Genomic DNA, 27,091 nt, shown 5'->3' on the forward strand with positions numbered 1-27,091 from the left:
AGAAACTGCCAAAAGCAACACCATTTTTTTTTCTATTTGGATGGGCATGCTGTACAGATGTAAAGGTTACTATTCACAGGACTGAATTATTTAAATTCAGTTTCCCTAAGATAGTTTCACATGTCGCATTGTGTTCACTCTTTCTTTGATCAAGTCAGTTTTTAAGTGTCCCTACTGATAGCACAAGTTTTATTAGTAATAATTGGCTCTTTCTTAATAAAATTATTATTGACTATTTAATTATGTTACACTGATCCAATCAGGCTTGGACAAACTCTTTTCTCACAATTGTGTGACTGATCTAGGTCTTGCTTTCTACTCCAGTATGACTGTGGTTATCCTAAACTGATTTGCTTTTATTATTTACAGCTTTTTACAATATATATGTGGACTGAAGATTGTCCACAATCCATTCTTAAAAATGGCAGTTACTCACTATCACAGAAATACCATGAGAAAAAGCTGCAGAACAGAATTAGAATTTTTGGAGAATTGAAGTTATATTATGCAGCTAGTTCTTCATTTTCAAATAAAATGTATTTTAGAGAAAAACCTTTTTTCCTCACACCACATACCAATAGGCAGCCCTGTAACTACACTGTAATAGGACAGAAACAGAGCTCTTTAACTATTATTTTCTTCCACATTTTGCATCTGAGAGAAACAACTTACCTGAAATGTCTTGATCAGTAATTTGCAGCATTTTCAAGAAGTACACCCTAATAGTGCTCTAGAAATGTAGGGACGATGAGAGAGCTCTGGGCTCACATCAGTGCCTGCTCTCTATACCTTTGAGACACGTTATCCATAAGACAGGGACTAAACAGACAGGCCAAAATTTGCAGACTTCAAATTCTGTTTCTACTGGTCCATGTGTTTTCTTTTTTTTTTTGTTTGCTTTGTTTTTACATTGCCAATATATTAGTAGTGGCCAGTAATCGGCAAAGCTCACTGTGGTCAGAGCTGAACTTGCACCAGAAGTGTGCGGCCAGGTTTCCTGAATGACCCTTCTATGTTGTACTAGCACAGCTGCTAGTCAACTCTCTTCACTTGATATGAGAAAAAAGAAGTTACTGCCGCCAGAGAGTTTTTCATATGGCCCATCAACTCCATGAATCCACCTGGATCCGAACACTGAATACACCGTAGATGAAAAAAAAGGTCATTTCCTGCTGCCCCACAGACACAGGACAATAAATCAGAACAAACGAGATTCATATGGGTGGCCAGCACTGTATTCCAGATTAGGGTAATTATAGCTTATTTTGTTTTACATATTGGAAGAGGTACCCACAGCCTAGCCAAGGAGCTGCTCTAAAGAGGTGTCTTGACCTCAGCCAAGAAACTCCCTTTTTTTTTCTTTTTTTTTTTTTAATTATAAGCAACACAAATACAAAGCATAGTCTGGCCAATAAAATACAAGATAATGAAATAATATTAACTTGTTCATGGGAAATTAGCACCTAGATTGACAACTGAATGTTTAGAAACCAGTTGTAAGGCCAAAATATTCTACATATTATTTTGCAGTTTTTAAGATGAGTATGTTTTTGAGATATAATGGGCACAGGACATTGAAAAATTGTAATATACCAGGAGATTGAGATGTCATTTTGCCCAAAGGGCAGAAAACTGCTGAGCACTTTTAAATAAAAACCAAATTTAAGACTAAAACCCTAATCCCCTACAAATGCACAAATAGTTATGCATCATTGCATACTTCAGTGAGGTAGACCAAAAGTCTATTCAAATTACCTTTGGAAGAACAGAGCCTGCAATACGACAACTAGGACCGTGCCTGTTTCTATTTCATGAGGATAATTGTCCTTATCTTAAAAGTTCCCTCCTTAAATAACTCTGCTAAGATCAAGCCATATATTTATAAGATGACACTCCATGTATTCTAAGATTTGCTAACTGGCATCCTTTTTGGTAATCTCACATAAATTCCAGTTAGCATAAGAAAATCATGCACAGGAAATAACTTTTTTCGACTACTGTTGGTTTTGATGAATTAAAGCAGACAGTATTTTGAGAAGGTAGGAGAATGGGACCAAAAAAAACAGTGCCAAGACTATCCAAAGTAGCTGATTAGGCTCACACTCTTATCAGGCATATAAAATACCGTTTTCTTCAATATGACTGTGGGCCTGCCAGTTACTTTAATGGAATATTCAGTGTAAGTTTCCCAGTAAGAAGCTTACTTCTACATAATAGCCTTTTAAAAATGTTGATCAATGTTGATTAGAAGCAAACAAGCCTCTCATCCCTTTAAAGTGGCTTGAACTGATACCATCTAATCTGTCCTATTGCACAGAAAGCTGAATAGTCCTTACTTATATAGTTTGCAAAACTTTCACCCATTCATCCTTTCCATGAAGGAAAGGAAATTCCAACCACTACATTTGGGAATTTAAGCTTTCCCACATTACTAGAGCAATGACAGTGACAATTTTTTTCACATGAACCTGCAAGCAAAACATGCATAAAAGTCCTGTATTTTGGGAAGCAATGAGAGACAGCACAAAGTTTGTACACCAATGCTGCATGTGACTATGCAACTCATAAAAAAAAGAATTAAGGTGGACATGTGTATTCAGGAACTCAGTGTAGTATGAAACAACGTGCAGTACACTTGGAAGTACATTCATTGGTTTTCAATAAGGCACTCTCACATGTGTTTTTTGTCCAACTCCATTATATTTAATAGTGGTTGGCATCTAGCTTCTGGAAAAAACATAACAGGGTTATGGCTGAAAATGTCAAAAAACAAAACAAAATAAAAAAAAAGCTAATCTCCTTTCATTGAAATCATTGGTTGAAATATCTTTTAGATGCAAAGAAATAAAAAGAGTATTTGAGCTCCTTTTCAGAAAATGTTATTAACATTCATGACAACACTTGGCAAAAGTTTTTCTTTCAGCATACCAATTATTTAAGTTGTGGTTTTCTCATGTTCATGGAAAATGTGTAATAAAATAATCGAAAGCTTATTCCATAATCTCCAGTGTTAGAGTCTGAAGTCTACAGATTCCAAACTCTACTTCCCCATGCCAGCCAAATGTCTTGGTTCAGAATGAAAATTCACATTAAGGAAATCATGAGGATTTAGTATAAACAACATTCATCAGTTATCTGGGCTGTACTGGGTAAAACAGCAGCACTAGGCCAACAAGTCCGTCTCCTGTGGATTTTGCTGTCTGTTTGCTCTTTTTTTGCCCTACCAAGATTAGGACTTGGCAAATTTTCTAGTGAGCTGGAAGTCTTAAATAGCAGTCTAGATGGATAAATACTGCCTTGAAGAAAATATGGAGTTAAGTTGCAAAAATAAAAGCACGGCTCAATTACAGATACACCTGATAGGCAAAAGAGAAAACAGTCTAGAACTTGTCTATATGCAAGCGCTATGTCTAACCTCAGAAATTCAGATTAGAATCTGAGTGGTGATGGAGTTATGCTGATTTTTGTGATCTTGAATTACACAAACACTTTTAACACTACCATGCATATTGTTCACCTGCAAATACACAAGAAATATATTTTTTGACCTACACAGTGTTCAAATTCAGTGGAATTCTAAAACATCACCAAAGAAATATCTTTGACACCTATGCTTCATTAGGGTGTTACCCCACTTACTAGTGAAATAATAAATCACTATCACCTGAATGGGGGGTCATAAAGTACGTAAAAAAACAACTACCCTAGGAGAAAAAAAGAAACAAGTTACTACTGCATCCATGAAGCATATAGAATAAGTTATGAGGGAAAGCTACTGAAACAATGAACATAAATTAATTCAAGAGACACTTAGATTGTTTCTGATGGAAGAGACAGAGAGAAGTTGTTAAAAAAAATTAGGAAAGTGGGATAAAGATAAGATCAGTCAAAAGATGGCAGATGGTCTTATCCTGCTGCTAGAATACCTTATTTTGCTTAAATTAAAAAATGAAGTAAAAATTTAACACTTTTGCCCAGCAGCTTAAATTAGAAATCGAGTCTCAGCGCCACCCCATCCTGAGATTCATCATTGACTTATCAAATTTGTCTTTGCAATATTGCGTGTGGTTTCAGACTCCCAGTGTGAGTGACATGCTGACCCTTCAAGGATTGTGTTTACTGGCAAATTTCCAACTGCTAACTCCAAGCTCCTTAGTGAAGTGTAGGCTCCTTATCCAATGAATGAAAAAAGATTAGCATTTCCCTAAGTTCCGCTCAAAATTAGACAGGCCTCAGAGGATGCTAGTCACTGTTTGTAACAAGTCATGTAAGAGACAGAATGAATTCCAGAATAAGTGGAGTTCAAGGACATGGCACATCGGATACTCCCCAAAATATATGGGCAGAGGTAAGAGAAAATGGTTGGAAGAACTCCTGTTGCTTAAAGTCTGGAAGACACTGTGCCTCCAAGCACAAATGGGTACTATAATTCCCTCAGAGAGCTATGAAAGAAAAAAAAAATCTTCCTTTTCTTTTTTTCCTGTATTCTCATCTGCCACACATGGTAAGTTTCCCAAGAGGTGGATAATTTAGAGGCACTAGTCCTCATTTTAGGCAACTTTATGTCTTAGTAAGTTTACATGAAGCAGTAATAAGCATGACCAATTTTTTAAATAATGTTCTTTAAAGGGTATTAAAGGACAATAAATCACCTGTCTCTAATATGGAAGAGACTACTTTGAATTGGTTAGAGCTAAACAATTTCCTGTATTTAGTACTCTGATTTATTTTAGCTAAAGGCAAGTACAGAGTGTTTTCCCTTTCTTCTGTTGGTTTTCCATCCTGTCTTAAGGCAATAGGTGATATCAAGAACATCTTAAAATTTTAGGGACTGATTACAGGCCTCCTGTACTACTTAAGGATGACTGCTTTTCAGTCCAAGCTGTACAGTTGCTATATACACTAGAAGAGTTCACTTAAGACTCCTTAATACATCCCATGAATATAAGGCCATGTATGCCACACACAAATCTGAAAAATGTGCTCTTCTCCACGTACAGAAGAAAGAAAGGAGAATTCTCACATGTATCACTGTATAAGTAGAGATAAGCAGAAACCAGCTACCAAAGTCTCTTAATTATGTTTTCAGACTAAACCTTAAGTGTTAGTTTCTGTTGGGAAACTTTGGGAGCTCCCACCTATATAAGAACAAAGAATAATATTTTAGAAAGATATTGCAGAAAAGGAGCTATCCCAAAACAAGATAGTTTCCTGGCTGTTTGCTTGCTTGCATATTTAGCGACTGCATTTTTGGTGGAGTTTCACTCATTTCTGTGGGAATTTGAGAAACCACCACAAAAATAAATGAGTGATTTCATTTTAAAGGCATCTTACCAGCGGGCTACCATCAGTCCAGCGGAAATCACGCTCAAACATCTTGTCATTGAGGCCAATCCACTGGTAGTCATGCCCAATACCTAAAGCAAAAAGAACCAGAAGGATATTTTTATTAACTTTCCCATAAATGGGAGAGTTTTCATCATTATCTTAATAAAGGAACTTGCATGGAATGAATTGGACATCCTGTTCTTAAGATTCTCTTACTCACTGTGCAAACAATTATTTAAAAAAAAAAAAAAAAAACTGTTGTATACTCTTCAATGCCAAAAAGTAGTTTTATTACACTTCCAGGAAAGATATTTTCTACATAAGAAATAACTGTGATAAGGAACTAAACAGCAAAAGTAAACATCAAGCACACAATATGCGCTCTGAAAGGTTTTCTACGCGTATTCTAAAAAGAAAATATAAAGCTGAGTGATCAGAAGGATATTTCTCTAGTTCTGAATCCTCAGTGTCCTTTCTTGTTGAGCAGAGTTTTACTAATACATACGGTTCACAAAGATCTGCTCTTCGTGGGACAAGATGCTTGTCAGGTGCGCTCCCTGAAGACGGCATTCTCGTTCAGCTGTATCCCATGTACGACGATGGGCAAAGTATTTGTAGCACTGTCCCTGGAACTTGTGCCAGCCATAATCACATGTCTCTGTGTCTGTGACAAACAAAAAAATCATATTTCTGACAACAAGCATGAAATACAGGCACATGTGAATGTGTGTCACAGAAATGTGCCTGTATTTCACAGATTTTCTGCAGTGCAGAGGCTCAAACAGGTATCCCCTCCCTTAAGCAATGCAAAGGCAAAAATAATCATTCACTCTTGAAGTCTTAATATTTCAGGTACTCCTATTTACCAGGTTTCAGTATAAGTTGTATGAATACTATTCACATAAGGAATGTAAATTTCATTAGCCACTTTGTGAGATTCTATTGATCCTATTGTGCTGTATTTGGGAAATCCCAAGAGGACATCTTTAGTCCATAATTCTGGATGAATGAAAAGCCTGGATGATAGATTGCATTTCGTCAGAGTTTTATGCATTTATTTATTTATTTCAGAGTTTGTACATGGGGATAAGAGTTATTATTTGTACAACAAAGAGTTCTTTGAGTAGTGACTGAATTACTTGGGTTTGAAAACAACCAATAATTAAAAGTAACCATAAAGGAAAACATGTGTTACTATTCAATCCACTGGTGTATTATCTTCCTGAAGACTAAATTTACCTCTCCAAGTCTTTCTCCAAAACCCTCCTTCCATTGCAAAGTATAAAATTTTAGGTATCAGTTTTCTAAAGACAACTGTAATATACAAAGAAATGAAATGGGTATTGTCTGTACTCCTGAGAGATGGGACTGATAAGGACATGTGACAGGTAGCAATTCACATCAGTCAGTATTCCCTTTATCTGAAGGGAAATAAACATGGAATTTGGAGCTGTAGCAATCTGTGGATGGGACATTAATGATTTTATCAACATTAGGTAGCTGCAAACAGAATAGAAGGCAAGAAATAATACAGTTCTCACCCCCAGTCTGATTCTGCATCAATACTGCAGAAATAAATCACAGTCAATATCAGCCCTGCAATAAAATGGGCATAACAAACATGATGCCGGACTGTGTCTGAGCAGCACCTGATGATGAGAGGAGCTTGCCACCAAAAAGAGACATTCTTAGGGAGGAATAGGAGAAACTATATAGAAAACTCAAACTGGAGCTATGACAGTTGAAATGACATCATAAGGACACTTTAGCTCAAAATTACAGCATATCCTGACTACATCCTGTTCCAGTTATCTGAACACACTGCGTGCAGAAGGGCCTCTGTTGTGGGGTGCTCAAACACAGAAACACAAAGCAGAGTTTTTATTTTCATCATGCAACAGTCTTTCAAACTTCCACCACGTCTGAAAGCAACTATCTTGCCTTTTAGGATGTATTTATATATTCTGGATATGAAATGGGATTTCCTAAAGCCAGTAACATGGTATGGCCAGAGAGGTTCTTTTTGTCACTGTACGGAAAAAGCTAAGTCTACAAAATGTCCCCAACCATTCTTTGATTATGATATTTTTCAAGCTTTATCTAGAGGTCACGTCATATAAAGTACCAAAATGGATCAGACCCTTCAGACACTTCGGCTGCTAATATATACTCAGTGGTGAGCAGTTACGACTCCATCACAGGGAGACAATTAGCGAATAATTTGCCAATAAGGCCAGACTGATTGTTAATCAAAGCAGGAAGAGATCATTCACACACTGAAGCATGAAAGCTTCTATTCTATAGAAATTTTGTTTGCCTATTTCAAAAATCTCCTGACATAAAAACCAAGCTTCAGCTACATTTACGCTTTTAAACCTATATAAGTACATTTTTACCAGTTCAGTGGCATTTCTTTGATAATTTCTGGCAACACTGTTAACATAGTAGCTATTGTCCTAAGAGTCTGGTATCAAAATATTTACAAACATATATATACACATATATTGGTGTAGACATAAATGTCAAAAGCAAATAAAGAGGTAAAATAGAACTTAAACTGATTTCTCATGCATTTAGTTTCCACAAGTTAAACTGTAGAAAACTGCTTGTGCTTTGAGCAACCTCAAGGATGAAAAAGGAATGTCATCTTTATTATCAAGTTGTTAGTTGTTGATGTTTTTCCTTGCTGTATGCTGTATTAGGTGCATGCTGCAAATACAGATTTAATCTCTGGGATCTAGGCCATTTTAAAGTTTAGTCTGTCTTCAGTTTTCAAGAACATTTATTTAACCACACAATGCTGACTAATAGTCAGCAAAATGTCCTTTGTGAAGGCACACAAGATTTTATTTTTCATTGTTTGGGAACCACTTCATCCCACAGGAAACAAGTCAGATTACAAGCAGCTTTGCAAGCTCAGAAAACTCATGCTCAGAAAGTAGCTTCAAGGTTCCTCTGATTAAGCCTCTACTGCTAGGGAAGAAGTACAAGATTTGATGAAAAATCTGCTGAGTGGTAGTACGAGGGAGGCAGAGTGTGTGAAAGCGCAAGAGCTAAAAGGCTGAGTTCAAAGAACAAGATTCAACGGCCTAACCTTGAAATATGAATATCAGCATTTCTATTCTAACTTTAAGATGGAGGATACTAAACTGCCGTATGTACTTAGAGCCAATACAGTGCATCCATGGTGTATGCACAACCCCTCCCAACCCAAAATGTCATGTTCTTATGTTCTTTTTTAGTAGAAAAAAAGGGGATTGTTGAATACCTTCTGCACCTGTTTAAAACTACAGAGGAGGAAAAGGGCAAAAGGTCATAGAAGACACAGGATTTTTTTTTTCCAGGAGTGGGGGGTGGGAAAGGGTTGAAAAAAAAAAAAAAAAAAAAAAAAAAAAAAAGGTATGGTGAAAGGCTCACTGTCAGGGTAAGTCAGGAGGCCAGGGGATGAAAAATGCATTTTATTTAAAAACAGCTTTCATCTCTGTGCTATGTGAATGAGAACAAGTCTTGATTTGTCCTGAGGATTTTTTTGTTCTACTACATTAACGAAGTTACACAAAGGTAAGGGCTCCCAAAGAGTCTAAGTTTTTAAAAGTCTTTGTCAAAGAAGTAAAGTCTATTTGCAGGTGTGTGTAAATTTTCTATGAGCAGATTAGGTGTAAGAACTTATTGAATACAATATTTCATATTCATTGTATACTTACCCTGTAAGGTAATCAGAAGTTTATGCAAACTTACACCAGAACATGATGGAAAGACTAAAACAGTTCTTGACTGCTTGTCATGTTTATGGCATTTTGTAAATTGTCTCACTAGTCTTAAGCTTTATTATAATTTACAGGTTAATTTTCAGTAATGTGTGCAAAGAATTACCCACACAACTTCTCTTCTCTATAACTGTAAATACATAACATCTCTAAATACTACATTAAATATATTCATCCCTGCAGGTGTAATGCTTTTTCAATGCTTTTTTGCAGGTTCTGCTTTTTCAATAATTGCAGTAAGCTGCTGACAATAGGTTACTTATCTTTAAACAGATCCTGTAAGATTCTGAACAGAAAACAGTGAAACACAGATATTAGAACATAATAAGACTCTTACTCAGCTGTGAATTCTATCTGCAACTGTCTGGCTTCAGGTAGTGAACAAATTCAGAGAAACATTAGGCCACACATCTTGAGGAAAAAACATTTCTCTGGTAAATATTTAAAATATTCATTCTCAGCTGAAAGGTAGCATTTAGAGACCATCTGTTTTGAGAAGGCATCTTTGCACTGAGCCCTTCTGAAATGCTTCCATCCCAAGCTACCAAGCTCAGGGAACAAAGTGAATCAGATGAGACAGAAGTAATCATAAACATTTGAACAAAGAAAGCGGGTTATGAAAAACAATGTTCCTGATGATAATTGAAAAGAAATGTTTTGCTTTGGGAACCTGAAAAACAAGACAGCTAGCTGTATTATCCCAAGGAGGCATGTCCACTAGCAAACACATATGCACCGTTTTGGCACGAGGCTCCACTCATGCAGCTGCGTTTGGCAAACAGGCTAGGCAAGGAGTGTCTGCAGAAATCCTGCAGTGCAGAAAGCCAAAGCTTAAGTTCAAAACACAAATATCATTCCTTGAAAGCAGGTAGGCACCATCTAGAATAGCACGGAAAATGATAGGAAAAAAAAAAAGAAACCCTAGCCAACCAAGGGAGGAAAAGGAATATATCAAATGGTGTTTATCCACCCAGTTTTCATAACTAACACTTTAGTAGTTTATTGGGACTAAAGTCCAACTTGCAGTTCTCTATTGTTTTGTGTTATCCCCGTAATTGTATTATCCCTGTATTCACGAAATAAGGTACTCCTCATTACAAATACAGACAACCAAATACTGAAACAATAGTCACCAGCTCTCATATAGTCCTTAGGGATGAGTTTCTATGACTAGTCCCACTGAATTGCAGAGAAGCTGTTGTTCCTCAGTGTGAGACAAGATACCAAGCTTTCTTTCCCCTTTCCTCAAACTTAGAGACAAACACTTTGAAAAGTGTTTGTGAAAGTCTTTTCTGGATATTTCTGCCTTTAAAAAGTGTACTGCATGGTATGTAGAATATGGAGCTGTATTTTCAAAAGACACATACAACCCTTTGGTTGCTCTATTCTTATTATCAGACAACTTTGGCTCTCTTCAGGAACGGGTTCCTGGGTTCAGACTTACTGCTGAACCAATTCTGCCTTGCAAGAAAAAATGCCTGTCAAAGGGCCAACTACAGCTCACTGATTTTATGCTCTTTCTTTTATGCTAAGTTAGATCACCTTGAAGCCCGCTCTAACTTTAATCACCTGACAGTGCTCCTTGAAGGGCTTTAAATCCCCCAAATGCAGCCACACTGTCCTCTAGCCATGCCCTCCCCTAACACCAACAGTTGCTTAATCCCATGCAGATATCTTAGTTCAAACATCAGATGAGGGAGTTCTTATTCTGTGAAAGTCTCACAGGGCTATATTCTGAACTCTGTTCTCTTTTGGCTATACTCTGAACTCTATGTTTTCCTAAAACAGTGCTTTGGGAACTGTTGTTTCATTTTTACAAACATGCACTAGATGCTTCCATTCACAGAATCACATATGCAGACGAAACTTCTGTGTTTCAGTTTGCACCCATTACCCCTTGTCCTTTCCCTGGCTACCACCAAGAAGAGTTTGGCCCCATCCTCTTTACAACCTCCTCTCAGGTATTTGTATATGTTGATAAGATCCCTTTTCAGTCTTCTCTTCTCCAGGCTAAACAGATCCAGCTCCCTTAGTCTTTCCTCGTAACATAGATAGATACTCTAATCCCACTTTCATGACATCCTGAATATTCAGCACCATGTCTACTAAGACCTCCAGATGTATTATTATTATTGTTATTTTTAAGATCTCTGAAATAAATAATATGTACTTGAAGAAAAAAAAAAGTAGTTATGAAACATAATCTTGGTGTGCTCAGCTCCACCTTTCCTGTGGCACTGAGATACACGTTCTGTCATTCTGGCTGGTCTTTAAATCTAGTGAGGTCAGGACTGATGCCTTGAAATAAAGTCTGCTTGCCAGACAAGTGTGTCTGAATTGCCAACACAGTTTTATTTTGTCTGGTGGAATGGAAATTTGGCACTGAACACTTTTCCCAGGTCCCAAACCACTGCAAGACATTAAGTGGAGGAAATTTAAATTCCAAAGCTGACTGAGCAGAGCTCTGTTTCTGATTGACAAACTAGGAAATGTTCCCATTAACCACCTAAAATGCACTCTCAGGTTGGTCATAAAAAGCTGCTTAAAACTACTACTGAGTACTACTACTACTCAGAGCCATTCACTACTATGGATTTGTTGAAATGAAGGGGAGGAGGAAGGGAACATGAACACTTTTTTCTTCTGTTGTGAAAACACGGTGAACTTGTAATTCTGGAGAACAGATTCAGAAAAGCCTTTCAAACTGCAAAGTGAGCCAGACTACTAACAGAGTTAAACAGTGACAAGTGACAACTGCTGGAGCTAGTCAGTTCCCTGAGGCCTCTGCTCTAACAAACAAACTCTACAAGTTGACCTGGAAGAATTTGCAAACTGTCTTTCACTCATTTAGCTGAAGATAAGACACAAGCCTTGAAATATTCACTATTAATAAGACAATATCAGAATTTCTAGTTCACTGGCCAGTGAATAAAACCATTCAGTTGAAGAAAAAGATAAAAATATTTTACAGACTTTAGGAAGTTTAAAGCACAATTTCTTTTTTTCTTAAGGAGATGTCTACCTTAGTTTTACTGACTGACCAGATTTTGATACCCTTCTTTCTCTCAGACACACACACGTTGAGTAAGTATCTTGCACTGTAAACATTTCTCTTAAATATAGGAGAATTTTACGCAGGTAATGCTCTAACAATTATGGAGACTCAGATACTTAATCTACTCTTAACCATCCAGTTTAGAACATCTCTTACAGCTTCCTTGTAATTGTGCTTCTGCACCTATTTTTCCTAGAATAATCACAGAACGAGTGATTCTGGAAGAGTCTGGGATGCAGATGTCAAGGGTATGGCCCCTGGTGAGTGGATGTGTGATCAGGTATATTCAGCAAAATATTACTGCTTTCAAATGGTGCCTGTTCTAAGTGTTGGGTCTTTCACAGTGTTTACAGCTTTGTGAGGCAGAAGCTCTGTCAGAAAATCCCCCTACTCCCTCTTACTATAAATAATCACTACAGACTGTTTATTTGTCTTTCCAGTAGTTTGCAAGTAAATATGAGCATGTTGTGCTTCCCACAGAGCCACATGAAAACTGAATGGCTGTAGTTAGACACCAAGCCTGCCCAAATGAGACACACTGAGAAAAAGAAAGTGTTAGTTAGTTCATATTCAGTGCAGCAGTAATATGGCTTCTAGTTAATGTGGATGGAGTTCGCTCCTGTCCATCTGTGAAAGATTGCACAGGTGGAACTTTAAATAAAGTCCTGAGCCACAAAAGGTGGGCCTCTGACATACTCAGATTTTACTAGTACTAAAAATTATAACCTCTCCTCATCACCTATGACCCCCCACAGATTTTGACAGATTTGTCCATTCATCCACTCCTGTAGAAGACTTTGCCTAGTTTTTACAGAAGGAAACAGATATTTTTTTCCAAAATGAAATTGAGCGTAGAAAGTTGGGAGAGTCTTATCTAGATGCTGGTATGATTCTTCATAATGAAGAGTAGTTGAGAATCTTCCATGATGGTACAGTTTAACTTTATAGGCAACCTGTGCCACATGCTCTAGGTGTCCCTGCTTGAGCAGGGGTGTTGGATTAGATGCTCTTTAGAAGACCCTTCCAACCTAAACCATCCTATGTTTCTGTGATTTTGATGAACTTTCAGATTTTAAAAACTGCAGGGAAGAAGCCTGATTGGAAGGCACCAACAGCCTATATCCCCTTTGATACTTTAAAACTGCTAACACCATGCCACAATACTGCTAGTGCTTTTAGTGTTAATAGTAAAAACTCGTATTAGAGCTCCTCGAAAAGTTATGGAGCTTTGTTGTCATCTTTGATGACAACATTTCTGAGATCTAGATCACCACAGATTAAAAATTGTGCCTTACCTTGTTCACAGAGAGTACCTATGTAGCTTGGCAGACAGACACAAGTAAATGTATTGAGGCCGTCTATACATGTTGCTCCATTCCGGCATGGGTTAGACTGGCATTCATCAATATCTACAAAATAAATATAGAAGAATTTTTATAATTCACCTATCTACTAGAAAGGAAATGTTCTTCATCTTTAGTCATAATTACTATTAGGCACAATAGTATTGCAAAAGATCTAACAGGGTGGTTTTTCTTCTTTGCATAATCTTGATTTCACTATACACAACCTTCCACTCTCCCCACCCACAAAAAAAACAGCAGTTCCCTTGGGAAAGGGATATTAATGAACCACAATTTTATACGTATAGAATCTTGTACTCTGCAGCGTGACTTCTGAGTTAATTTCTAAAACCTAGATTTTCATCTCATTGTTATTGAGAAAGGAGGTGAACTGCGCAGAATGCAGTACTTCCCCTACTATGTGGGGAATCTGACTCTGCATTTGACTCCAAGGTGTGTGACAATGGCACAGAAAAAAAAATATCTTTGTATCTGAGTATGATTATATTTACAGTTTGCCTGAAAAAAAAATCAGCTGGTATTCAGGGCTCTGATTCCTAATAATGTTTGGGACTAGGGAAATTTATCACCCTGTCAAATTATTAGACAAACTTTTTAAGGATCTATTCAAATAATAATGCTTATTTGTTTTTATTTAATGCTGTTATAAAATCATTTTCATGACTTCTAGATCATTCTGCTTAGTTAATAGTTCCTATAGATTTGTGTGTGTATGTGTGCATGCACAACTTATAAGGGAAAGTGGCAAGTGGACCTCCTCAATTTTATTGTTCTTCAGGCCCGATGGTAAAATTTTTCCAATGCCTAGCTGTTTATCAACTTTAAAATGCACTATTTCCTGTCCAAATCAGACATACAAAGACTTTATATTCTAACTAGGATGTAGATGGTATCAGCTTACCTAATTCACATTGCTCCCCACTGAAACCTGGCAAACATGTACAGATGTAAAATGAACCACGCGGATAGCAGGTACCACCATTTAGACAGGGATTGCTTTTGCATGGATCTTGGCCTGTTCAACAAATAGAAAATGCATATTTACTCTGCAGTTTTCAGAAAAAAAAAAAAAGTGGTATTGGTTCTTTGGAAGAAGAAATACGTTCCTTATTTTTGCTTTGATATTGTAGGCTTTACTGTTTACAGTTACAGAAACTGTAACAACATTATAGAAGACTATGCTTTGTAAAACAGTACAGCTTCCTATTTTCAAGCATCATTATTTGCAACTTTAACAATAACATGATATTTACAATGAACAAATATAAATCATTTTCAGAACTGTTGCATTTTGTAGGACTTGGTACTATAACAAGTAGTTGTGATATTCTAATGAGGATTTAGTTGGCATGACATGACAATTATAGCTAAAAACTGTTAAAGAAATGCAAAATGAATGGAAAATGCATTTACTGAACAAGGTTAGTTTGTGTAGCATGACTGGGTACACAGAACATACATCTCTCTAACACATCATCTGGCTTTATTTATTTATTTATCTATTTTTGTATTTAACCAATGAATTCCCACAAAGTCTTATTTTTCTGAAAGGAACAAACATATTTCTCAGTTGTCTATCCTGAAGACACACTTAAGAAAAGTAAATATACTAAACACATTCACAATTGCACTAAAACATTAAGATAAATCTTACCTGCTGTGAAATCCTCAGTTGGTAGGGGAGCTATCATTTAAATGCTTTTCTTTGAAGAGTTTTGATGCCTTCTAGTGACGTTTATTTCAACTGAGTACACTGAGTTACACTTAGGTAATTGCACTTGGTTTAATGAATAAAAGTGATCACTTAGAGAACAGAAATGCAACAGACAACCATTTTAAGTACCAGCTTTCCAAAGCTAGAGTAAAAGCACAAAGTACTTCCCTCTGTGGTACCAAAACAGAGTCCTGGCTTTATTTGAGAACTTACAAAGTGACAAAAAGTTCTGTACCTAATTTCATTCAGAGGCGCACACACACACAAACACACACACACACACACACACAAAGAGAAGAAAAATAGATTGGTGGCTGTGTTTTTGCGAGATACTTTGACTATCCTTTAAGAAATAAAAAAATAAGAAACAATTATTTTACCACTGCAAACTAAACTTGTAACGGAGCAGGTTTCTTAAATCACAGAAGTTCCCTTTGCAGCCACTAGAAAAAAAAGTAGCTTCAGAAAATCCTGTTGCTATAAATTTGGGCAAGTAATTAAGTGGACAGTTTGGGAGGGCTTCAAAAGAACCCGATCACCTTCATAAAGCTGGGTACTTGCTTTGTGATGGCATTGCTGAATGTCCAAAATGTAGGACATACTTAAGTATATTTATTGGGGGTTTATGTCTGCTGGTCCTCCTAAGGACTAGATATTTTCCCAGTAAATATTTTTTGATTGACAGTTACCTGGATGATTGGAGATTAAATAATAAAACTCCCACAATATTAAGCTCATTTAGTTCTTTCCTCAGCGGTATCTAGATAAATTACGAATTAAAGCGAGACTACTTAAACTGCGCTTATTTGTATCATCTGTGTATTTCGTGAAACAGTGCCTAATAACTGTAATATAAAGCAAAATATTGTGGCAAATGATGTCTAACAGAGAGCTCTTGAATTTATGTGAGCTGGACACTGCATCAACCAGTTCAACTGCAGACAGCAGAATTTGCAGAGACTCGTTTGTCAATCTGAAAATAATCTTGTAGACTGAAAATAATTCAGTTTTAATCCAAGTCAGTTATGTATGTTATAAAAAGACTACTTATAAATCAATAGTATATATGCATGACATCATCATGTTAAGAGAGAAAACCTATCAGATAAGATAGTTATATCTATTTCTATTACAAATTTGAAAGTTGAGTAATTACTGCTGAACTTTCTACCACAGTCAATGTTACCTTCCTGCCTTTTAGAACTAGCTGGTCACCTTAACTGTGATCCAGGTGCAAACACTCAAAAAGTCACTGAGCTTGGATTCCAGTCTCCACATTCTTCTTAATTTTATACACAATCAACAATTATCCTGATTTCAAAGCTTGAGGCTCATGAGTTTTGATGCCTTTCAACAATGTTTCAGTTATCATACCTCTTATTAGAGTTAGGAAAAACATATACAAGTATCAAAATAAACATTGATCAGATTGGGAAGTTACCTGGTATTTGCACTGCTGTGCCTTCAACTGAGCCCACACTGGTGCCAATCTGGAAATCTGATCCATTAGTGACTTCAGGAAGTGAAAATGATGAAGTTACAAGTTCAGCATTGTTTAGCTCCTCAGAACTTATTGTTGTATGTTTATTTTGATAAGGATTGTTTCCAGGGGCTCTATTGGTTGTTGCAATGTTAGAAGAAATTGTTGTGCTATCCTCTTGCACAAAGAAAGCTGATTTTGTTTCCATGCTTCTTTGCAGAGGTTTTGAAGATGAAGTTAACATTGTAACTGCCTCCCATTCAGATGTAAATCCTCTACCTCCAACACTATCAGGAGAAACCAAAACAGGTGTGGAAAAAAGCCATGGAATTTCTTTCTTGTTACTGCTGTCATCTTCTTGACTAGGATCTTTCGCTCTCCCTGAAGAAGTTTCAACTTCAGTTGTGCTAACTTTAGGAACAACTGTGCTTTGCGCTTTTGTTTCTCTAAAACTCAAAAAAGCAGTAGGGAAGACAGGTATTGATGGAGAATCTCCAGAAACAGTAGTTTCTTCCATAACAACCAGATCAGTTACAGAAGTCTCTGTCTCCTCTCTCTTGTCTGTTACAAATCTACTAAAATGAGGAATACTTTCTGTAGTTGTGCTTTCTGATTCAGGTTCAGGAGAAAACTGTGGTAGAGACTTTGTTTTTTCAGAAAATTCTGTAATAAGTGGTTTATATGTTGCTGCAATATCAGAATTAACCTCTTTGAAGGTTTGTTCTGATGAATAGTTGGACTGATCTGAATCCTCTGATGACAAAGTACTTGGAATGACAACTTCGGGATATTCAGATACTCCATTAACTAACTGAACAGTTACTGAGGATTTAGGAGTTTGAGGTACCGAATAAAAATCTGTTTCTTCTGATTCTGTTGATGTTTTTTCTGTGGCTATATAAACTGTAGAGGGCTCTTCTTCATCCTTGCTAGATGACACCGTTATGTAGGGGGAGGTATGCTGTGTGGTGGCAATACTTACATCAAACATGTTGGTTGTCAAAGTTTGTTCTGTCTCCGTAATCAAATCTGGTCTAAGGGAAGGAACCACTGGTTTCTTATCATCTAGTTCTTTTTGTCCCATTCCAGAAATACCAGAGATGGAAATGGTTTCACTTTGATCTGCTATTACTTGGTTGTTTGCCGAAGTATTCAACTCATAAGTGTCTTCTGTTGTGCTTGCCAGTGTGACATGTTTAGTCACAAATTCAGTGACTTTAGATTCATGAGGTACATGAGGGCTTGCTAGTGATGGTACAGTTGGAAGGAAAACGTCTAGTTTAGAGAGTTCAGTAGTGCTGAAAGTTTCTGTTGTAAACTCCATGGCATCGCCTGAACCCAAATCCCTGTCATTTGATTTTAGTCTGTGCTCAGCTATTGTCGATTCACTATTTATTGGCTGACTGGAAGTAGTCAAGGAAAGATTATCACCAGACTCAAGTGACTTTTCTTTGTGTAAGTCAAAATTAGATGTTGAATCATATTTCTCCATTTCAACTTTCATGTTAACATCACTGCTATATGTTGGTTGTATGGCACGGTTTGCCACTGTCTGCACGCTTATTATATCTTCAGGCATTGATGTGGAGTGATCCATGTCTATAATTTTTGATTTTTCTGGGATGATTTCAAGTCGATCTTCAATTAGTGTAATATCACCATAAACTGAAACATTCTGTACATATCTTTTATCATCAAACACTGGAATGTTCTTCTCATATATACCATTATCACTTGTTAGTTCTTCTGATGTAGCTGTCCTTGACTGAACAGAAGTCAGATTTGTCACTGTCTCTTTTTCTTCTGTGGAGAAGAATGATAATCCAGTGATCGCAATCTGTGATATTGATGCCTCTGTTGCTGTAACTTCAGAATAAACTTCTGCAGGAACACTAGATAAAGGATTTAGTTCTACTTTTGCCATGGGGGGAGTTGACAAGTGGGTAAATGTATCCGGGGAAGATGAACCTGAAACATCAACCCAACCAGATCCTTCTCCAGAGCTTTCAGGTAATAGTCTGCTTGGTCTTTTTAATGTTGATGTTATGAGTGATTCTTCTATTTCAAGACTAGGAGTTCCACTGATTACTACAGAAGGGGGAGTTACACTATCTCTAATAAGCAAATGTTGAATTTCCTCTTGAGAAACAGCTCTGGAAGTAGTCGTTGTCCTATATGTTTCATTTGCTTCTCTCTTATAGTTAGTTTCTTTAGTATGAGGTTCTTCACTCACAATAAAATACTGTTTCACTTCTTTCACGTCTTTAGTGCCAAAGCTCTTGGAACTCGCTTTGGTTAAAGCTGGGGAACTGGTGGTTATTGAGTTTGGTGATTCTAAAATCAATTCTTCTGCAGCACTTGTAACTTCTTCCTTAACTTCAGTGTTTGATTCAGTGCTAACTGTTTCAAAGTCTTGTGTCATGTCAGTTGAAAGTTTGGATCCCACATTTGCAGAATGAAAAGTTTGGGGACTTAAAGTACTTGTGATGTCTTTGACAGCCAGTGGCACTATAGAAGGACTAACAGTAAGGTCACCTCCTGATCCTTCTCCTGAAATTAACAGGTCATTAGTGATCTCATTATTTGTTAGCTTGTCTTCTTTAGGTGTCAGGAGTGACCTGGGAATATCCTCAGTAGGGAAAACCTCTTGTCCAAAATAATTTTCTCCTTCTGTACCTGTAACCGAAGAGCTTATATATTTGCTTTCAAACTTTACAGGCTCAGTTACTCTATCCTCATGAAATGGCAAAAATATATTTTTAACAGATTCAGTTTCTAACTTATTTTCTCCTGAAAATGGCCTTACTGTGGGAACATTTAAAAATCCTGGATATTCAAGTTTAGACTGTGTACTTTTAAAGAATGGGTCCTCTGTTGTTTCTTCAGAAGATTCTGTAGCTTTTGATGAGATTAGCCTATTCTCCCCAGAATGTGTGTCTTTCTCCAAAGGAAAATGTGTAATAAAATCTCTTGTCATCACTTCATCAACTGACACATTCTCTTCCATTTTTATGCCTGTTACAATTTTCAGTGTAGTTACTTCATGTTCAGTACTTGTAACTAGCTCATCAGGTTGAGTAGGGAAGGCATAATCTACAGATGATATCCTTACCACTTCTTTGTCATAATTCTCCTGTATTTCTGCTCTGCTAGTTGGTGAAGTTGTTATCTTTGCAGATGATTCAGTGACAGTCTCTGCTTCTCCTGATCCTTGATCAGTAAATAAGAAATTAGTTACAACTATTTTTTCAGCACGTCCATTAGATATTAGTTTTGAGATGCTGCTGTCACCTTTAAATTCTTCTCCAGAGCCAAGTTCCATTAGGAAAATTTTGCCTAAAGAGACAGTTGAAGAACCATCTTTTTCATTTTTGCTTTCTGTAGATTCAGCTACTGCTTTTATACTGCCAATACCATGCGTCACCGTGATTCCAGGGGGGTTGTTCTTAACCACATATTCTGGAGACGATGTGACCTCACCCATTTGTAAATATTCAGTTTGATCTCCTGATGTAACATGAGATGTCACCTCTTCTCTAGAACCTGGGCTAGATTTTTCATGAGAAGGCACTGTATAAGTTGCTTCCGTTTCCTGTTTTAGTACTCCTGGATTTCCTGTACTAAAAATATTCTGGGACATCTGACTTGCTACGTCAGCTTCCTTCATCAAGTCATCTGACCCGGTACTTAAAACTGATACTGCTAATTTATCACTTCTTGTACGTTCTTCATATTCTGAAGTTGTGCTCTTCAATGAAGCATCTATGCTGTAAACATTTCCTTCCTGCTTTTCTGTTTGTGTTTCAGCTATAAACCTTGGTGAAACTGAAGTCAAAGTAGCAGACTCAATGATATTATCTATATCTCCAGAACCTGGATCAATAAGTGGGGAGTCAGTACTTACCACTTTTCTTGTGGGACCCCCTGAAAATATGTCAGCTGGTTCTTCTGCTGATCCTTCACTTATGAAAGGCCTCTTCTCTTTCATGAGAGGAATGGTAGTAACATTTTTAATTTGTGAATGTACAATATTTGTGCCTGGTACTGTTTCTCTGAAAGTGGTGGGCTCCTGACTTAGAGTTCTGACATCATTAGTAGTGCTTTCAATTTCATTCAACTCTGATTTTCCCTCAACAACAGAAGCTGAATTTTTCTTAGCTAAATAAGCAGTGGTAGGTATTTCTTTTTCATCTTCAGTTTTATTTACAGTTAATATAGAGCTCACAACTACTTTTTCTGTAATAAACTCAGGTACATACTTTGTGGGAACAGTTACTCCAGAATTTTGATCAAAAGCAGAAGGAGGACTGGTTGTGCCTCTAGCCGAAGAGGAGGCGATTCCCAAAACTGTTACAGACTTTTTTGTTGGCAGTATTGTGCCAGAGCCCAAAGAAATATCTTTCATAGAAAGACTTTCAGTTACTGCTGTTTCTATTGTCATTGCTGAAGCGATAGTGATTTCTTCTTCTACATCTCCTGAGCCTTCAGTAACTATAAATGAAGAAGCACTTATCTTGGGCCTTTCTGTATGACTTCTCATTTCCAGAACACCTTCAACTGAGGCCTGTGCATCAAGTTGAACAGTTGATTTATAATGATCTCCTGGAACAGAGGTAACCTCTTCAGGATTAAGGTCCTTCACAGCTATGCGAACAGTAGCAGTATCAAAAACCGCATCTAATGGAGAAGTTACAGCAGAACTTTCCACTGTAACTGCATTAGGAGCAGAAGTTATACCTATTTCTTTTTCATCATCTTCCTTTCTTGATATTCTTACTGTTTCTGAGAATATAGAACTAGACAAATCAGATTCAGTAGAGCCATCTCCAGATGATTCACTTGTAACCAAGAGCAAGTTTTTTGTGTCTTCAGTAGAAGTCTTATCCATTCTGTGCCATGTTACAGTCGATTTACCTTTTTGTAGAGAATGGTCATATGAAGAAGTAATCTCTACTGATTTATCTGTTGTGGCAATTTCTGACTCACCACTATATACAGGTTCTAACATTGCAACATCTGCTGTCGGCTGTGTAACTTCAAACACCCCTGTTACTTCTCCAGCTTTGCCCGATTGCCTTGTATCAGAAGCATCACTTTCAGATATTATAAATGTATTTGTTTCATTGATTTGTGAAAAGGTTACATTTTTGGAATGTGCAACACTTTCAATTTGGTCACTTCTGGCTTCCTCAGCTTTTGTGCTTTTAGGTGCACTTGTCACTTGCTGTTTGCCATTGATAAACTGCAAAGCTGGAGGAGTTGTAACATCAGTAGTATTTTCACAGTCTTCTTCCTCTTCCAAAGAGTCTAAAAAACTTGGAAAGAAAGGATCCAACAGAAAAGGTCCAATATATTCAGATGAATCCTGCACAGAGTCTGAAGTACAGGGTTCAGTCTGAGATGATTCTGCATCAATGTGGGGCTCATCTATTGCCTGAGGAAGTTTGTGGGGATTGAGCTCATCCAATAATTTGTTCACCGGATGATCTGCAAAAAAAAAAGAGCTTTTCACAATCCCTAAGTGACAGAGATGGTCGTGCATTATATGCAGAACAAACCATATACTGAAACAAAAAACAATATAAAAAATTCAAAACAACACAGGAAATAAACAAAAATGTTTTTCTATTGACACTATTTTCAAAGATTCTACAGTACTTGACTTTTCAGTTGAAGTATTCATCTATATTAAAAATGAAGGTCATGTAATATTGTCGATTGCCATATATGTAATCCCCCAAACCAGATCTGAGCTGACTCATCCTATTCAGCAGACATAAGAAATAAGCAAGATGAAAATCATTCTTAGACCAAACATTGTGATCCAAACATTCAGCAACTGCTTTTATAGAACTGTGGCACTAGCTACTACTACTTTTTACTAAAAGGATGTATAGAACATATCTCTGCAGTTCCTTTTATCCTCTATGTATCCTCTAATTCAAGTAATACCATCAAAACTCCATGAGCTCCTTGGTTCTTTATTCTTAGACCCTAGATTAATAAACAAAGACTAACTTCCAGAAGTCTTGCAATGTACCATTCCAAAACGAAGAGCAAATAAAACTACCTTGGATACAAAAATTGAACCATTATCCAGATAATAATACAAAAAAAAACTCAGTAGTTTTTCTCTGTTTATCACTCACTTTGAATTATTCTCTCTCTCTCTCACACACACACACACACACATTGAAAACCTCTCCTTTTTAATATTTTTTCCTAGGTAGACAAAAGAGCCAAAAAGGAGGAAGAAAGTTCTGTGTAGACAAGGCTGCAAACCCCTCATAAATTTATGATCCTAACATTATGATCCGTAACATTTATGATCCCAACAGATAGCTCATAACTCAACAGCCACTTTTCAAGTACTCCATCTCAGAATAAACAATAAGGGAAAATTTTTGGTACTACGTAATGTATGCTACCCACTGAAAAAAAAATGTCTCAGAAAAAAAGCAATATTTCAGGCTGTCACTGATGCAAGGTTCAACCTACTGACTTGAAGCTGGAAACTTTGTCCTGAATCCTTATTCCAATAATGTATCTTGCTTGAGAGTATATAAGCCTTTTCTCCAAAACAAATTTATTCTCAGCTGGTATAAATGGATATAGCTAATGGAACTCTGCCTACATCTACCATTGGAGGATCTGAACCAACACTGACCACCTCATCTTAGAGTATTGTCAGCAACAGTTGCTCTCCACAGCATACCTTCAGGTATTCTGTTATACACACTAGACGATGTGTAAATAAATTTTCCTCATTAAAACTATCTAACTTGCATATAAAAAAAATATGACAGGTAAAATATTTCATCAGTTTGAAGTAATTCTACTAAATATGAACACCATTGAACCTGCAGGACCCACAAAGATACAGTAATCAGGTGATCATTCTGGAAAAGCACGTATTAAATCACATTAAACTGATGCATAACCTTGTAAGAGGCCTCTGATTCTTCTGAGGCATTTGGGGCATGCAGATTGACTGGAAAAGGTCATTACAACTTTATTGAGAATTAATGTTCTAATAACTCACCCTGTGTTTGCAGTTAAATGTATGAAGTATTTACTGAGTCTTCAATTTGACATACTTCCAGCTGAAGGGTAAATAGCAGCGTCAGGCATATTTTATCAGGAACATGAAATGAGGATGTCCTGACTCTAAGGTTTAAGTTTAATTATCAAACATCTTGGAAAAAAAAATAAGATCCATACCTGTTCTACAAAGAATAAATCATCTTCAGTGTTGTGTATTTCCACTGTAATAATCAGAAGCAGTAGTTTTGATTCTTTGTACAAGCCAGAGGTACAGAACTAAGTTCAGTGTTCCCAAAGCAGGGAAAAAAATGTTGCTTTATACCTCATTTCTGTCTCATCTGTCCTATATTGCCCCAAAGTAGTCTGTTGTCTACTTCATCCTGAATTACATCATCTCTGTTAGATCATTAGATAACTATAGAATTGAAATTCCTCCTTTCTCCCTGACATAGATTTGTTTAGATTTTTCGATTTGTCTTATTCTGTGCTTGTAGAGGGAGCATTTCATCCTCTTCCTTTCTCCAGTAGCTTTTTTTTTTTTTTTTTTTTTTAATTGGCAGAGGCTGCATGCTTCCACAGGTAAAATACAGTTTCTGCAGCTGCTTATTTGAGTTTTCTCAGATCTACTTTACCTTTCAAATCTTGCTCATGCAGAAAAGAAAAAAAATAGCTATTTGTGCAAGATATGCAATCTGTCATGGAGACACATAGCTACAACTGAGCAGTAATGTCACTTTCAGAAATGACAAATTTTAAAAATCAGAAATACCTACAGGTCATATTTTCACACAAATGGAAATGCTAATCAACACAGGTTTGTATACTGTCTTTTCAAAACTACGAATGCAAAAATGTAATGGAATTAGGCAAATGAATCAGTAAATGGCAAATTTGATCAATTTGACCTTGTAAAAATATGCAGAAATGGCCTAGTATATACGCTAAATATAACAACCTTTAAATATGATTTCCATGGCTGTCTGCACAAAGGCATCCTTTTGCACACAGCTATACATAAAATCTTTTGAAAATCTCTGCGGAACAGGATAGGCTCTATGGTGTAGGAAGACACCATGACTAACAAGTTCTGACCAGTGTACTACTTTTGTAGCAGTGCACACCTGGGATTCCCTCAAATCACTAGCTCACGCTAAATCATTTATGGTAGGTAATAAATTTAATGAACAACATCTGTTCCAAATTCACGTAGAAGACAGACAAATTCTTACATACACAAAGATCTCTATCAGACCTTACTTTTACTTTGTTAGCTTTTTCAAGATCTCACATGCCACAAAGATCCACATAAAAGAACCTTAGCTAAAAATCTCTTTCATTAAATATGAAGCATTTCTGTTCTGTTTATTTGTTTCAAGAATAAAATCAGGTTTAAGAAAACAGTAATACACTGAATTCTGCTCAATTCTTTCTAATAAAAAAAAATCTCCTCTCTAGAGCTTAGATTATTCTGCTTTAGCAGGCCAAGTTGCTAATGTTCAGCATTATTAACTATGGTAAATTCTCTAAAACCTATAGATGGCCAAAATTATACAGCTCATAGCTCTAATAATACAGGTCATATAACATATAACTTTGTTTTCTAAGAATAAGAAAAAGATGGGGATGAAAACCTGAATTTTATCATAAAATATGCATTTAGGGAAAAGTCTTATCTATTAAATTGGTTTGTTAGACCCTCAGGGCAGACACACAAGCATCTGCAATAGTTTTTAATTGTATAGGTAGAGCTGACATGTGTTGAGAATTTTTATGTTCATGTCCATTTCAGCTGAAGTGTCCTGTACAGGAAAAGCCATACAGATACAAACTTTTCCATAGGAAATAAAGTGAAGATTTTAAGGAAAGTATTTCAGCTCTTCAGTATTTTTACAAATAGTTCATATATTATCATGACAAGCAAACCAAAAAATAGCGCTTGTTCAAAGAGGGGATTTTTTTAGTATAATTTCTAGGAAAAAAAAAAAAAAGAAAAAAATAAGTAGTTGAAAAGTTGTAAAAACAAGGCTTGGCAGTTCAGCCTGCCAATTCAAACAAGTCCTAGAGGAGATTTATCAGAAAAGCCTTTCATTAAGGAAAGTGAAGAAGTATACAGTGGACATAGATTAAATATATAGGTGCATGAGCAGCCTAGAGTGTTTCTTAACCCATTTAATATATATAGAAGCTTTAAATTATCTTTCTAGAAAATATTTTTAATATTTTACAAAGAACTCTAAATTATTTTCTCGAAGTCAGGCAGTAGGAAGCATTTTCTCTACCTTCATATAAGCAGCTGAAGAAGAATGAATAGTAAACTAAATGAAAAACAGTTTCTGACATTTTCTAAACTTTCAAAAAAATGAATGATACTATTCAGAAGACTTATGGATGTAGCACAATTTTGCAAAATCTCATTTATACTGGGACAGTTAGCATCTAAGCTGAAATCCTGCAAATAACAGAATTCTGCCTGCAGAATCCTGCAATTTGCCCAGTGTTTGTGAGAACAACTTGGCAACTTGTTTGTGAGAAATAATATTGTTCAGTCTTCTGTAGAAGGACTGGAGTTCAGATAAACCCATGAATTACACTGAAAGATTCACAAATTGTTCCATGGATTTTGAATGAGGGCCTGTATTTTGATTAGAATACAGGAAGAGAAGAATTTAGAAACACTTTTTAGGGCCGTTTGTGTCTTGAAAGTGAGAGTTTCATTCCATGTGACAACATTACAAATTGCATAATGTTACATTATCAAGAACACATTAACACATGGCAGGTTAGGATGAAAACATAAAAGAGTTTTAATTATTGATTTTTTTTTCTGTGCATGAGGACCAGAATTTCTTCATTTTTGCTTCAAAAGAATTATATTAAGGAGAATTTATTTCATATAATGATTAAAATATCATAAAATATTGCAAGTGTATGGGTCCATATCAAGTTTCTGTAAACGTGACATTCAGTGACTGAAAAGAGCTGACATCATAATTTAATTTCAACAAGAATCAAATATGTGTGGCTCAAAGAAAAGCAATAAGCAAGTTAGTTTAAGGTAAAAAAAGGAGAAAACCTGCTCTTTTCTTGTTTGCCAACTACAGTCGCATTAAATGACTTCATTGCTTCCCCTCAGATATTTATTTTGCATTTATTTTTAGATGCATTGAATGCCTACTCAAGTAAGATGCACTCAACTACACCGGGCCATGCAGTGAAATGGCTTCTCCTCTATCAGCACATGGACCTTGATATGTAATAATACTACGGAAAAGAACGGGTCTGCATGCCACTTTGCCCATTCTTGCACAAACGAAACTCCCCATTTTTAAAACACGCCTT

At 36.4% G+C, this 27,091-nt stretch overlaps 1 protein-coding gene across 1 annotated transcript in view; it reads right to left on the reverse strand.

Moving 5' to 3' along the window:
* The window catches only part of VCAN (versican), a 105,098-nt gene that overhangs the window by 10,521 nt on the left and 67,486 nt on the right, over positions 1–27,091 (reverse strand). The window contains exons 8-12 of the mRNA XM_088522107.1: positions 16,670–22,195; positions 14,416–14,529; positions 13,446–13,559; positions 5,834–5,992; positions 5,335–5,417 (exon numbers count right to left, since the gene is read on the reverse strand). Of these exons, the coding sequence (XP_088378233.1) occupies positions 5,335–5,417; positions 5,834–5,992; positions 13,446–13,559; positions 14,416–14,529; positions 16,670–22,195 (5,996 nt within the window). The remainder of the gene's footprint in view (positions 1–5,334; positions 5,418–5,833; positions 5,993–13,445; positions 13,560–14,415; positions 14,530–16,669; positions 22,196–27,091) is intronic.

Source organism: Tinamus guttatus, unplaced genomic scaffold (genome assembly GCF_059628265.1).
Source record: "Tinamus guttatus ecotype Peru unplaced genomic scaffold, ASM5962826v1 Tinamus_guttatus_pri_ptg000149l, whole genome shotgun sequence".
Taxonomy (NCBI): Eukaryota; Metazoa; Chordata; class Aves; order Tinamiformes; family Tinamidae; genus Tinamus; species Tinamus guttatus.